Below are 16,392 nucleotides of genomic sequence, written 5' to 3' on the forward strand. Positions count from 1 at the left end.
GTTGAGGAACATTTCAGAAGCAAAGCTGGAAAAAAGGATACTGTTACTTAAGAGATATTTTTAAGCTAACTACAAGCTGTTTTACATCTTGGAAATTGGAAATACACCCCTAAAATTGAGCACAGCAACTTTTCAAGCTTTGTCTTTTTTTTTTTTTTTTTCTTAATTAGCATTGTGGAAAATGAAGAAAAAAAGTATTAGGATTTTTTAAAAATGATATTTTACTATGTTTTTAATTTAGTCAAGCATTGTAAATGTTAAACCTAAATATTCTACAGAGATATCTCCTTTTCTTGCTATGTTCCATTTCATCCATGCTATTTTCCATTTTATGCTTAGTTATTTAATTTTCATGCAATTGATTACTATTATAGTCCTTACCATTATCATATACTTTTACCATTGTTACTTAACTAAATAGCAAAAACAAAAGCAAATATTTGTGATGTGAAAAGAAATTTTTGATTTGAAACTTAAAATAGTTCATAAATGATATTACAGTGGACTGACTCTCTCTATTCTGAACACTTATGAGACCAAACAAAAGTGTTCATATTATAATGGTGTTCATCATAGAGGGAGACTGAGTACTGCATACGTCCAGTACTTTGTCCAGTGAGCTATACCAGTAACTGAGGTAGAGGAGTTGAATTTTGGATTGGTGGCTTGTGCAATGTGTAATTCAACTCGGTAGGACCTAAACTCTTACATTTATTTATTTTTTAGTTCAAAAAATTTAACGTAACATTCAAAAACGAAATATTACAATACAACTATTGGTTCAATAACAGAAGAAAAAAAAAGTTTTTAATATGTTTTTGCATTGTGTATCCTCATGCAAGGAATGCACTATCACCCAAGTGAAAATGTTACTGTGAAGGCCACATATTTCTTAAAGGTAATCATACTTTGAAGGTCTTGAAAACAACTTGATACAATGTTTTGGATTCTTGAAATATTGTTCAGAGGCAGAAACTTCAGGCTCATATTGCTAAGCCTAATGATTTCATGTGATGCAGTAATATCCAGGAAAATAACTTTTCTTCTACTCTATTCATTTTTTTAACCCTTTCGGGATGGCAGCTCGCAGAAGATAGTGCTCCTTCAGGACAGCAGATAATACATGCGGACTGTGCATAGGCCGGGGCAATTTCTCCCACTAAGCCTTATACGCAATTTCGGAAAGTACGGATTACATAATAATGGATAAAATGTACACTTTAAGCAAAAATGAAACCATTTTTAAATATGTGATAAAATATATCATAATTTCAATCATAACAAAAAAAATTTGATGAAATAATTGATATTTAAGAATAAAAATAAAAAGTATAGTTTTCTACTATAACTAAAAGCACCAAAATTAAACAATATAATTTGTACAAAACAGGAAAAATTATTTGCGCCTTATATTATGAAATACTTGAAGAATATTGTAACAATTAATATTTTAAAGTCGTATGAAAAATTTCAAAGCACGGATCAATGTGCACTACACATTTTACCTCATAGATAGTGTTACTTCTTTTATTGTGCTTTGAGCAAACTACAGATTTTACAAAGTAACTACTGTATGAAGAACTCCAATAAAAATAAATTATAATTGCTTCAATGTTGCCCGAAAAATATGTAGATGGGTCAGTCATAAATTTAGATATTTCCTCCTTGGAAAGATAAAAGTGTTCACCATGGTTACACAAATGAATCTAAAAGTAAAACTCCTTGGTAGAATATCTCCCAAGAAATCCCATCATAAATAGAATCGAAACTATAAACAGTCAATTAAAAATGAGTATGTCATTTTCTAGCACATGTTTATATTTTCTTTAACAAAATTTAATAAGGTCTAGGGACCTTTGCCCTTCAAAAATTTTGACTTTCTGAAAAAAAAATATATGATATGCCTAATTTAATTCTGAACAATTTGATAACTTATTTATTACCATATGCAAAAAAACTTTTCAAGTTATCGTAAAAATGTGTAAACTTTCTTCACAGACATTCAGGTTAACAGCAGCTGTTTAAGGGTCTTCTTCTTAGGTGCTGATTTATTTTTTTGCCTGCAAGATATCTCAGAAAGTTTTTTATACGTTTCCGTAAAACTTTTCATGCATGTTTGTCTGGTTTATTTTTAATATATGAATCTAAATTTAAACTAAAAATAAAAGTTAATTTTTAAAAAAAATATTTTCGCTCAAAAATTTGATATTAACTGATAAAATTCCAAAAAATAACTTGAAAGTTGAAAAATTTTGAATGTTAAGGGTAAAACCCTTATGTTATGGGGTGTAACCCCATAAATCACAGACACTTGACAGACCTCATTCTGACGTCACAGAAAGAAATACTAATGTTCGAGACCAATCATTTGAACGGAACATGGATAAGTAACGCCATCTGATAGTAAACATTTCGTCTCGAAACTAAGACGCAAATGCGCGTGGCTCAGATTTTTGAGTAGCATTTGCAGTCTCCTAGAATAGCAACATTCGGACGGGAGGAGCAAGAAACAACAATCCAACAGCAACACAAATCTGCTGCTGATGCAGATTTGTGTCGTTCGCTCCAAACGGGTTAATGTCATTCAACCATTGTGATAAAAGCGTGAATGTATATTCGACATTCCCGTGTGATTCATAAGGAATTCTTGAGTACCGATTGGGAACATGTTTAATATGTAGAGAGGTAATAATTGAACAGGATTAAAAATAGCATTCATAATACTGGGGTTTTCATATTATAAGGTGTTCAGAGTACAGAGAGCTCAGCCTATGTTAAGTCCATGGTGTTTGCCAGGAGCATCAAAATGTGTTCAGGATATTGGGCTGTTCACATTAGAGTGTTCAGATGGAGATAGTCTACTGTATACATTAAAATAAAAATAAATAAAAAAAAAAGAAAAAAAGAATTTGAATTTTGTCATCTTGAATTCAAATTATGTTTTTCGCAATCACGAGTGTGTGTGTATATGTAAGCGTGTGTGTTTGTGTGTGGAGGGTATGTGTGTGTGTAGGCATGAGCGTTTGTGTCTGTGTGCAGGCATGAGTGTGTGGGTAGTTGTTTGTATGTGTGTGGGGGGTATGTGTATGTGTGTGTAGGCATGTGTGTTTGTGTCTGTGTGCAGGCATGAGTGTGTGGGTAGTTGTGCGTGCCTGTGTGTGTGTGTTTGTGTGTAGGTGTATATATGTATATGTTTGTAGGTGCGTGTATGTATGCGTGTAAGTGTAGGATATTGACGAAACCTGGAGATGGTTTTCGCTAGAGGTGCAGCATTGTGAGGACCCAGTCGACGGTGAGTGATGCTGTGGAGGGTGGCGGTGGGAAAAATGATAAGACATCAAAAACAGTCAAATGAAAACAATAAGCAATCGTGATTGCTCAAAAAAAACTAATATCTTGCTCCTTGTTACTGTAGAACAAAAAAAAACAAAAGAGCAGGTGAGAGACTTCTGAACCAATAAATATTTTTCAGAGAAACAGAAAAAAACGCTTCTAAAAATTTAGGAACCACACTAAAGTGCATATACAAGTCAATTCTGTGTTTAATTTCACGAGATAATGATTATAAGCTTTACCTTACAGTTTAAAAGTAACAAAAATGTTAAAATCAATAATAAATATCATTCAGAAATAGTATGGAATGCAAACACTGTTTCTACAATTGTTTAAGGTGGGATGGGGGGGGGGGGGGCAATTAAAATGACAAAAGGGAGAAAAAAAAAATTCCTTTAATATACATACCTTAAAAATCTTATCAATTTTTGCTATATTTACACGTTTCTTTTGATCAATTTTATTTATATTGCAAGCGTCTCCATCAACTAAGAAAAGGCCAAAACTCATCACCTGTAATAAAGAAAACAATAAGAAATAAGTTAACTTGAACATAACATACGAACTGCAGTTATTTTTAATATCAGACTTGCCAACCTTATGAAAAGAAAAAACGGGAGATCCAGTCAAAGCTTTAAGGGAGAAAAAGGGAGATTTTAAACGATGCTATAAGAAGTAAAAAACAGTTATAACAAGTATTTATTTGATTTTTTTATGAAAGAGAATTCACTCGTATAATCGCTCTTATAAGTTTGTAGATATTTCTTTTTTTCAGACATCGCTAAAGATGAATGTGTTGGGACTAAAACGGGTTGTTGCAAGCCCAACAGAAATTGTGGTGTGATCTGCTCGGGGGAAAAATGGAATTGAAAAACACATTTAACAGTCAAAAGCAATTTTATTCAATAACGATAAATATATCTTAAAATTTGTAATATCAACAAGGGTAAATAAACTACTTTTAAAACCCAAACATTTTGACTGAAAATAAAAACCCCCCCACAAGAACATTTATAGGAATACATTATATAATACTATATCGTTCGATTCCAAAACTTAACGGACTAGTCAACGCTAGTCCATCTTGAGTCCATTGCCTAAAAATAGAGTAGTCCTGATAATATTCAAGATGAAAGTTCATACCATTCAGGATATTCACACTTTAATACTTGGCATATCAAAACGTGAAGGCCTGATCCTTCCATAGGATCCTACGTGAAAATTGATTGCCGCTCGTACCACACGTGGCCAGCCGCCATGCTGGACCTTCCATAGACTTGACCTCTCGGACACCAAGAACCGCCACATCCGGTGAAGAACCCTTACACGCGGACATCCAGTCCAGCCAGACTCCAGGACATCTTTTAATCCAATCCAGCGTGAACCTTCGACGGTCTTGTGAAGCCTACGTCCAACAACATCAACTTCCGTGAAAGAAACTCCACAATATTTCACCTATTCATCCTTCACCACCAAAATGCCTCAAGGTGACCAATGGAACCTGCCCGCTCTTTTAGCCGGGCACAACGAACTTATTTCCTACATTTTTCTAAAAATAAAGTCCACTTTGACAACGTGGAACTGATGAGAAACTGGAGCACACCGCGCACACCGCTCCCAGTAACCACCGAACTGCAGTTACGGCGACATGTATCAAAACAGATAAGACAAGAATAACAAGAGGATTGATTGATTGGGTGCACTCACTTAAATACCTTTCCCAATACCACCACGTGATGATGTGACGTTTATTGAATCACATGCATAAATTATCGCTGTGAAACAACACAACACCTTTTATTTTCTAACTGTGAAACTTTTAAAATAGTTGTTCACCTGCACTCAGCAAAACGTTACTCAACTCGGTAATTATGACGTCATATCATCGCGTTGTGTAAACAAACGCATGATTCTGTTGGAGTTTCTACTTTGGGGAACAATTCGTCCGCCGGTTAGGTAGTGGGATAATTTTTCAATTTTTGTAATACAATGAATTAAGTTACTAGAACTTTCTTAAACCTTTGGGAATTGTCTTCAAGAACTAAAATTTCATATTTTTGCTAACAGAATGTTACACTACAACGCACGCTGTAGATCAAGTAGCAAGATGAAAACACGCGGCGCAGTTAGCATGCGTCTGAAAACTGAACGATACCGCGAAAACGGCAACGGCGTATGCGTGAGATAGACGTGGAAGTGCGAACATAGAGTTAAACCAAAACACCATCTCCGGAAGCATTTCGGCCGAAACTCCGAACGCACCCATCGGATGTTTGACGCTCACCTTGCGTTCGACGAACCTCACCGGTCGACCGGTAAGTAACCGGTTACTAACCGCAGCATTCTATGATGAACCGGTTACCGCATCCGTTACCATTCTAAGCAGTTGATTGGAGCAAGTGATCATTAGCTGTCACGGTCAACTAACCGGTAGCAACGCCATCTATTAGGGCTGTGAGTAACTATTTTAAGGAAGAAAATTAAGTTTAACCTTTAGCCAACGGCGGTACATATGCTGTACCAACAAAAAGTGCTCTCTTCCTACGGCTGTAGTACAACGTCTGTACCAGTCCTTCCCTTCCCCCTCCAGTTACTTCCCGCAGCTGATAATCCTTTCACACACGCCTACGCAGGAAGAAAATGAATGAAACGCACTACACCCCTTTTGGGGGTCTGTCAGTCAGAGGCTATTGGCATAGTTTTGTTCCCAGTGAAGGAATGTGTGGCGAAGTTTCGAAAAAGAGGGGAGAAAGAAAAGAAGAAGTAAAATACTTGAAGGAAAGAAAAATTTTTGATAGCCTTTTTCTGTTTAATAACCCAATAGTAAGGCGTCCTATAATTAATAACAGCATATTTTACTGAGTACAAAACACCTATTTAGTTTAAGCAGTGTAGATATTTAGGGAGCAGAGGCAAGAAACATCATTCTCCAAAATATTTCTTTTGTTATGGTTTTATAAAAATAATTAAACACTTGAAAAGCATATCTTATTTTGCTAACTTTTCGAAAATGAATATCATGCTGAATAGGAAACAACTTATCAATTTGCGATTTGCTACGTTTCATTTATTTCTTTATTTACTTTTTAACTGAAAATTATTTATAATACCGTTTCAACAAAACATGGAAAACATTCTAAAATCAATAAATTTGAAAGAGAGGTTCAATTAGGAATCTGTGTCCTGAATCATTTGGTTTAAGAATTGAAAGTTAGACTAAATGCTCTTTTTTTTTTTTTATTATTATAAAAAGAGTCACTAGCACAGCCAGAATTATCTTTTGGAGGGGGTTTTCTGTTCAAAACGAACCTTTTCATATGTAAAAGTTATTGCACTAGGGATGGCAAGAATATTAAAATCAAGGGCTCTGAGGGGTGTTTTTACCCCCCCCCCCCCTTCGCTATGCCTCAAAATCTTCTGTGATAATTGATCACTTATTGAGTGAAAAGCATAAAAACCTAATTTTGATATTTTAGAAAATATAAATGTATTTCCTTGATATTTTGTCTATAGCGAATATTATTTCAGTAGAAAGCTAAAAGGACTAAGGATATGCTGAGTGAAACAAAATAAGTATGGTACACCGGGGCACGCTTACGAGGATTTTTTTTTTCGCTGAATTTTTTAATTTTATGGTTCAACTTAGGAATTCTTAAACGTTATGGCCTTATAAAGCAGTTAATACAGTATAAATTTGTGCATTCAGTTTTCCCCCTGTTTGTATTTAAGGGGCTTAAAATGTTAATTTTTAAGTCAAAGTCGGTTGCTCCTCTTTCCTTCTTGCGCAAAAAAAAAAGAGGTTAAGTGAAAAGATTTATAAGAGCACCTGATATATCTTACTCAGTTTTCAATGAGAGTCTAATGTCTGTTTATTTTTTTTCTGTTAATTAATTCTTACATTTGGAACTGTTTATGAAAGTAAAAAATGGAAGAAAGAGGTTGGTTTTCTGTTTACTCATGCGTATTTTTTTTACTTATCTTCTCTTACTCACAAATAACAACGTACTGGGTAGTGAAAATGTATTATAAAGATAGTACACAAATAGGAAATGTTGAAAAGAGGAAAGACTTGGAATCTAAAACAAATTTGCCCAGATATTTTTCTTGTGCATTGTGAGGGGAGCGGAACTTAATCCTTCAACAATTACTAGAGGTATTTCAACCACAATTAGAAGAAAGAGTGAATGGGGATATCAGGGGATTTGTAGGCTGTCTCTCCATATTATCTCACTCGACAGTGGTTGACTTTGAAATCTAAAAGATAGATAAGCGCTAACGTTCTTTATGTAAATGAATACGGTGTTCAAGCATATTCCGCTTGCACCTGCTCAGAAAAGCAAAGCAAGGAATTGTTCGCTATTATTGCAGGGGTAGAAGTGATCGACTTGTCACATATAGGACACTTTCCACAAAAAACATAGGACAAATATAGGACACATTAAACGAATAAGTTTGCTATGAAAAAATAAATAATACATATCATATATTATTTAGTTATTCTTATCAATGATTTTGTTTAAAAAAAACCTCAAACTATATTATAACTTACATCTCAAATGACTTTCCTGTAGTTGAAAGAATAATTTTTGAAAAAGTAAAGTGTACTTTAGAGACTAAATAACTAAACAAAATTTGAGCAAAGATAATTTTATTATTTCTTTCTCACTGATGGCCCAAGAACTAATTCCACTGTTCTTTGATTTTATATCTAAACTGAACCGTTTAGCACTTGTATTAAGAACAAACAGAGCTTGAGAAGGATCCTTTTGACGTTTTTCAGAGTTTTCTTTATGCTTGAATGTTTCAGCATGCTGCCTCCATTGCGAAAATCCACTATTGCTTATGGGCACTCAACAGTTGCAAAAATGGCAAAAAGCGGTAAAATCATCTTTTCCTTTTATGCACCATGCATCAAAATTTGTACTATTAATGTCCTCCTGATCGAACCACTCCACACCAAATTTTGTTAAGCGATGCGATTTCGCCTTTGTAATTCCACTTATTACAACAAACTACGTTTGAACATCATAAGGAACTAACATTCCACGATCCCAAAAATCCACAAAAAGAAAAGATTGCAAAAAAAAAATTAGAACATTCTGATAAGAAAATGCACTGAACACAAAAATATACCAACGAAAACGAAAACCATGATGGAAAACAAAACAAAGGACTGCTGCCCCCCCCCCCCCCCAAACGCAAAGTTCTAAAACCAACTTCAGACTTAGTTCTCGAAACTCCACCCACTATAGTGACGTCACATTGCTGTAGCCAATGAGCGAAGATGCCTGTTGCAGGATTTAGTCAGTTTCGTTTTTAAATTTGAAATTCGTTCGGGGACGTACTTTCAGCTATATTTCAGCGAAAAATCCGATGTCAGAAAGTTTATTTACTGTTCTTTTTAAAAGACATATAGGGTAAAAAATGGGAATATAGGAAATATAAGACATTTTCGAAAAATATAGGAAATATAGGACGGTTTTGATGCTTTTTTTGAAAATATAGGAAATATAGGATATATAGGACTACTTCGACCCCTGTTATTGTGGATTCTTTCTTGGACACACGTATTAGTGTCATCATTTTTCTGAATAGCCAAGCTGAAAAGCAAAGTTGCCTCCCTTGAATCTAAGGTATTCTACATTGTATTTACAATGGCTTTGGTCTCAGTTGAACGCTATTTACCTCCGCATTTTAGCGCATAGATAAGGACATCTGGCATTTATTGAATCCAGTGGTCTACCTCACAAATAGAGTTTGATATTTATTATTTTGTTGTCGTTAGCCTTAGGTTAGATGAGAAGCATTATTTCAGTGATTTCAATTTTAAAACTGAACCAAATATACTTACAGAAAATCTAAACCTCTAATGTAATTACTAAATTTATTGCTCATAAAAATGTATCGTCGGAAAGGACTCACAGATGAAGAAATACAAAAGTTGATGCAAGAACTAGACGATGAAAACTATGCTGATAGTGAGTCAGAGTGCGAGGAGGAGGATGAATCGTTTATGCAATCTGAGCTAATCGACGGAAATGAAGAAAATATTATCGTTGCACCGGAATTTCCAGAAAATTCTTTTGAAGTTGGAGCCTTAGAAAAGTGGGATAACCCAAAAGTCTCTGATTCTCCAATGAAATTCCAATTCACTTCGCATGTTGGCGTGAAAGTAAGTGTGGAGGAACTACAAGAAGAGAAAGACTATTTCAATCTCATTTTTACCAATGACTTTGTTGAATTTTTATGTAAAGAGACAAACAGGTATGCTTCTCAGACTTTGCAGCCAGTACATTTAGGAAAAAGGAAACATGTTTTAGAATGGAAGCCTTGTACCACTGAAGAACTAAAACGTTTTATTGCTTTGACCCTTTTAATGGGTCATATTGATAAAGATGATATTTGTGAATATTGGTCGAAAGACGAACTGATTGAAACGCCTATTTTCGGAAAAAGCATGTCCCGAGACAGGTATTTACAGATCCTTAAATTTTTACACTTTGCCAACAACGAAAACTCGCCAGACCGAAACGATCCAAATTACGACAGACTGTGGAAAATTAGATAAGTATTTGATCACATAAATTTATATTTTGGAAGCCTGTATGATCCCACAGAAGAACTGTCCATTGATGAAGTTGTTGTGAAATTCAAAGGTCGTGTTATTTTCAAACAATATATTCCAAAAAAGCACAAGCGATGGGGTATAAAAATTTTTAAAATTTGTGATAAAACTGGTTATACTTGTCATATGCAAGTTTATCTTGGTAAAGATAACTCACAAGGAAGTACCGCTAATTTATCATCACACGATGTGGTAGTAAATATGTGTGAGCATTTCAAGAACAAAGTTCACAAGCTACATGGACAACTTCTTTCCTTCCCCATTGCTCTTCTCAGATCAACTATAAAATTAACAGTTGTGGAACCATACGATCAAACCGAAAATATTACCCAAAAGAATTGTCAAAATCTAAATGTAAACTGCAGCAGGGGGAAGTAAAATTAAAATATAATGCAACAGGGCTTACAGCATTACGCTGGAAAGATAAACGCGATGTTTATATGCTCAGCAACATACATTGTCCGGATTTAAAAACTAGCAAAGATAATAGAAAACCAGAAATTGTAGAAGATTATAATCAGCACATGGGATATGTTGATTTAAGTGATAGGATGGCCAATTTGTATACCTTTGGGAGAAGAACAATGAAATGGACTAAGAAGTTATTTTTCCATCTCCTTGATCTAACAGTACTTAACTGTCATTATTTGTTTAAATTAAAATTTCCGAAAAGCACCCACAAAACATTTCGCAAGAACCTCATCAGACAACTTCTAACTATCTCAACAAGCATTACAACAAGCCCTTCAACCCCATTCAATCACCACTTAGGAAGAATATTTGTATAAGAAATTCTAACGAAGGACATTGGCCACAAGCAATTAAAAATCGACGAAGATGCATTGTCTGTTCTAAAAAAAATGTGCAAAGGCGCTCAACCATCACATGCAAAAAATGCAATGTTGCTCTATGCGTTGATATTAATTGTTTTGAAATTTATCACGAAAATTCAACGGACGCTTAGGAAGTTACGCAGAGCTTTGCAAATGCGTCCACCAGGTCAAATTTCGAGTTGGAAAAAAAAAAAAAAGCGGAACGGGGGGGGGGCTATAATATATATGTGTGTATCAATATTTGTGTGAGTGTTTATGTTTATTCGTTTGTACCTGAATACGAACTTAGTGCTCTTTAAATTGTGTTAAGCTGTAATAATTTCCTGTATTAGAATTGAACGTTAATAAAATGTGTAATTTATAGAAATATATTTCTTTCTCTCTCTGTCTTAAGCATACATATGTGTCAAAAAATAAACGCATTTTTGTGGTTGATTTTTCACAGGCTCAATTTTATGTGAGAGGAGCAAATACAGCAGAAACACTTTTACTTTTATCTCAACTTAAAAAATTCATACTATTAATGTCAGTAATATTATATAAAAAAATGAGAAAAGAGAGATTACACAGAATAACTTAGTAAGTCTGCACAATAAACTTAAAATGTTTTAAACTTTTTCCAGTGTACATATACAACATTATTGATGAATTACACTTGAACCCTTTTTATGTAATAGTATTTTAATGTTTTAAACCATTGAAAATTGCTTCTGTGATCTCGGATAAAAGAATCTCTAGCTTAATGGAAAATTCCATTAGGCGGGCTTATTTGTAATGAGTAAGGCTGTCTTTAAGCATATTTTAGCATATTCACTAATACAGTCGAAACTGTTTATCTCGAAAACCTCTCTATGTCAAAGTTTTCATTTTCCCTGCACATAAAGTATTAATTCAATGTTTTCCCCCATGTTTGTCTCGAATGAAATTTCCTGAAAACCTGTATATCTCGTTATTTGTGTTATTAAAAAGGGAATATGATCATGTATTTTATCAACTAATATGGTTGAAACATTATTGTGATAAAACTACTAACTGCTGATCATATTGAATGTAAGTTAGTTAATATTTTCTGATATTTTATTGTACTAGTTACGTTTTAAGTATGTCGACTTGCTTTTGAAAAACGTGTTTACAGCAGTGTTTTTTAGAGAACCCCATAAGGAACAAGGGGGGAAAAAATTATTTTCAAACCATTGAATAAGTGATGACTAGCCAAGTATAGTGTCCCACTATGGTAACCCTGTATTGCGGAGAGCTCAGCGGTCGAAGTGGACATCGCCCCCTTTATGCTGTCCTATTCGGGGGGGGGGAAGGAACTAAGAAAGCTTTGAGCCGTAGGGAGAGGGAAAAGATAATTGTATAGTTACCGTAGCCTAAAGGTTAATTTTTAAAAAAAGAAAAAAACCCGAAGAGAATAAAAAAAAACGGGAGAAATGGATACTCAAACGTACAACCGGGAGAATGGAGTAAAAAACGGGAGTCTCCCGTAAAAAACGGGAGAGTTAGCAGGTCTGTAATATACATAAATGTATTTGCTAATTTAATTTTAATTACCATGTCCCTTTAAATTTATGGCCAGAAATGACAGCAGGCACAAAATCCTGACCGCAAACATAAAAGAAATTATTAGAACTATCTTCCACGTGGAATAAGAAATTAAAAGCACAAAAAATTATAGAAAAAGGGGAATAGAGAAAAATTCAGGGAGGAGGGAGAAAACACATATAGTTTCTCTTTTTTAAAATAATGAGGAGGAAAGGGAAGAATAAACGAAACAAAATCATCGAACAAACCTTTTAGGTTTTCACCAACTTGATTTCAACATTTTTGATAGACAGAATACAGAAAAATGTAGTGAAAAATAAAAAATAAGGCATACAATACTGTTCCAAATGAGAAGAAAAATTATTTTCACAGAATTTTTTCTTAGATACATATTTTAAATTTTAACTAAGGTTTTTTAAAAAAAAGTTAGGTTAAAAAGTAAATTAATTTTAAAGTTTTAACTAACCTTAACAAGCATGTGCTTTTCACTTGGCAACATGTACATTTTACATTCATACATCTGAACAGCAATGTTCACAACATCAGATAGTAATTCTTCATAACCAGGTATTTTCTCCAAGTTTTCTTTCAGAGTATCTCTAATTTTGTTTTGTGTGGCTAGAAACATAGAGAGGTTTTGTGATTCTTGCAATGCTTGTGAATCAGCCATTACTTTCAAAAACTGTGCAGCCCTGGAAAGAATAGAAATATATGTATATATTTTATTAGTTTTGCCTTAAGAAAATTCTTTGAAATAAAATATTAAAATTCTTTAATGGTAACCTACAAGCAATAACTTTTTATTCAACTTTTTCTTTTCTTTTTTTTTTAAGTTTAGAGATGCCGTTATTCAATACTCCTTTCATCTTTATACATAAAGGGCTACTTCTGTCCGGGGATGTCCAGGGTAAACTTCAAAACTACTGGACGGATTTTAAGCATTTTTTCACCTTAAATAGCTACATTATCGGGGAACAACTTAGGCTATAATTTATTGCTAAAAAACTTAGTTTAAAAACGTGATTGGAAACAGTAAATGTCATGTAATTTCCACTTCAAATGATTAAAGATTAAACCCATTGTTTCGAAAATTCTTTGCCTAAAAACAGCAACATTAAAAGTAATCATAATGTAAATTTTGAATCAAGGCCTCTCTGGTGCAAGCATGACATTTATTGCGTTCTTAGGAATTGCATCCTCATCTTTATACATAAAGGGCTACTTCTGTCCGGATGTCCGGGGTAAACTTCAACTACTGGACGGATTTTAACCATTTTTTCACCATAGATAGCTACATTATCAGGGAGCAACTTATTTATTAATTAAAAACTTAGTTTAAAAAAGTTATTAAATTTCATGTAATTTCCCCATGTTTTGATTAAACATAAAGTAACGAAATATACATAGAGAGGCCCCGTCTATGGTAAAAAAGAGATGAAATCGAAGCCGGAATCATGGGATACAGCGGTGCAATGATAAGCGGGGTTATGATAATGTGATTGCTTCGTGAGTATAGTTTTCACCAAACTCCCAAAGAGACCATATAAAGCAGCTGGCAGATTGGTTTGTATTTTAATTCATGTTTTAATGCAATTTCAAAAAGTGCTTCATAAATTTGCAACAATATCTAAGTTTAAATTAACAACCAATTGAGATACAGTAATGGAAATTTTTGAATCAAGATGTATCTTAAAATACTTAGCAAGAAGCTAAGGATCTTAGGATACAGCAATGCAACTTCCGGCTTCAATTTCTTAGTATAGCAAGGCCTCTCTATGTAATTTCTTTACTCTATGTGTTTAAATATAAAACCCATTGTTACAAAAATTCGTTGCCTAACAACAGCAATATTAAAAGTAATCATAAGGAAAGTTTTGAATCAAGGTTTCTCAGGAGCAAACATGAGTTTAAAGTTATTTAAACAATTGGAATCTGTACTTTTCACACACTGAGGGAAACATAGCAGGGAGCTTTTTTTTTTCTTTGTGTGTGTATTATTTAATTAAATGAAGCAAGAGCACAGTTTTTTTTAGTAATCTTTGTTTTTGTTAGTTCCTATTTTGAAAATTCTTCAAATTTTTATATGCTTGAATTCGTGCTTTCGTTTCTAAATGAATATTCGTTGGTTCTTTATACTTATTGCTATTTTACTTTTATAGGTAAGGAAGATGCTTGATTTTTAATCACATCAAAGCGGTGTGTAAGTTCTTTCAGTTAAAACAGAAAACGAAAAAAGTAGCGATTGTTTCTTACAATTATTACTGACCCAGGCAACGCCGGGTATTTTTGCTAGTAACAAATAAAGCACTAGGCCAGCAATATTACATTGTTCATTCATGATTCATTTCATGAAATGACAGTGAAAGTCCAACTACACGAAGGAATGGCAAGCGCTATTTTTTTTCCGAATTTTTTGTACAGTTGGTTGTGTGAAAATTAGGTTTCATTTTTTAAAAAAATAATGAAATAGGCTGAGAAATTTAAAAGAACATTTAATTTCTTTGAATTCGAAATGAAAGCTAATAGTGAAGCAACACCAACTACATCATCTTAGTTTTTACCAAAAAAGTGAAAACGTAGTGGAAGACTTGTGTGATTTTTTAAAAATTTGATACAACTTCGGATTTTGTTGAATTAGGCATTAAATTTTTATTCAGCTCCCTGGTTCTGCTGCAACAGAAAGGCGGTTTTCCAGTCATGGATTAATACATTAAAAACTACTGATTATACGCTATTGTATATTTTGATGCAAATAATATTTTAGTCACTCTACTGTTTACATACACATATATTCAAAAGTTATCCATCTTTCATAGGCAAAAAAGTAAAAAATACTCAAGACTATTACCTTCTATATGTTGCATAATCATTTTTGACACTAGACTTCATATTCTTTAATTCATCAAGAACTGCAAACATGTTAATAAATTTTCCCAAAGTAAGCAAATATGCTTCAGATACAAAATCTTTCCTTTTTTCAGCATGGCATAATCTTTTAACTTCAGCAGTAAAGCGTTCTATAGCTCTTCTCTAAAGGAAAAATGAAAGTCTTTCAGTATAATCAATAGCATTCATGGGTGCAAGTTGGATGATGTGTCCAAGACGGAAAATATTTTTGGAAACTTTTTGAAAGAAGCTTCCTACTCCCTTCCCCCTAAGTCATCCAAAGATAGCCCAAAACAGAGCTCTTAAAATATCAGAAATGGAAATATTTTGGGCTGGGTTGCAGAATACCCCCCCCCCCCCCCTCCTCGTGTTTACTTAAGGCAGTGTAAGTTTGTGTTTAAGATTTATTTTTCTATTGAAAGTGAGCATTTTAATACTTCAGCATGGAAAAATTTTCAGGGAAGAGAGCCCCCACCCCCTGAACTCCTTCCCCTACGTTCACTAAATTTGACTTAAATTTTAGGTCTAGTTAACCCTTTTCAGCACAGCAGTTTTAAGAAAATGTACTGAGAGAAAACCTTCGAATTCCCTCTTCTTAAGCCTCCCAAAGATTACCTAAAGCTGAGTTCTGAATACTTCAGCTTTGAATATTTTTCAGGGAAGGGGGGCCCCGGAACCCCAAAACAGTCTAAAGTTGCGCTTTTAAAACTCCAGTTTCGAAAATTCGCCAAAAGAAAGCCTCCTACCCCTCTCTTTTCATTGCCAAAGACAGCCTTAAAGTTTTATGACTTTCCCTTTCTCTTAAGGCATTTAAGTATAGCCTCAAACAGATTTAAATACATCAACTACAAAACATTTTCAAAGCAATTCTCGAAAAAATGCGAAGTTTTTTAATGAATCGCTGAAAGAATAATCAAAGTAGCTTCCTTTTCTAAATATGTATTTATAAGTCTTTTTTTTTTCTTTCAAGGTTTATTTGTTGATTATTTGAGAGATGTCTTCAGGAATTTTAGGATTTCCCCACAAAAAAAAATATTTAAATTGCACAAACTTATTTAGTGTATTCTCAGTTTGTACGATAGGATGATATATTAGATTATTTTAGCATCCGACATAAATTACTTTAAAATATTAAAAATAGCATTAAGCAAAACATTTAAAACAGGTAGT

The 16,392-nt window shown here is 33.7% G+C and overlaps 1 protein-coding gene across 1 annotated transcript in view; it reads right to left on the minus strand.

Moving 5' to 3' along the window:
- LOC129233707 (cytoplasmic FMR1-interacting protein-like) overlaps positions 1-16,392 on the minus strand; it is a 94,363-nt gene that overhangs the window by 59,063 nt on the left and 18,908 nt on the right. The window contains exons 6-8 of the mRNA XM_054867685.1: positions 15,185-15,366; positions 12,803-13,028; positions 3,742-3,846 (exon numbers count right to left, since the gene is read on the minus strand). Of these exons, the coding sequence (XP_054723660.1) occupies positions 3,742-3,846; positions 12,803-13,028; positions 15,185-15,366 (513 nt within the window). The remainder of the gene's footprint in view (positions 1-3,741; positions 3,847-12,802; positions 13,029-15,184; positions 15,367-16,392) is intronic.

Source organism: Uloborus diversus, chromosome 1 (genome assembly GCF_026930045.1).
Source record: "Uloborus diversus isolate 005 chromosome 1, Udiv.v.3.1, whole genome shotgun sequence".
NCBI lineage: Eukaryota > Metazoa > Arthropoda > Arachnida > Araneae > Uloboridae > Uloborus > Uloborus diversus.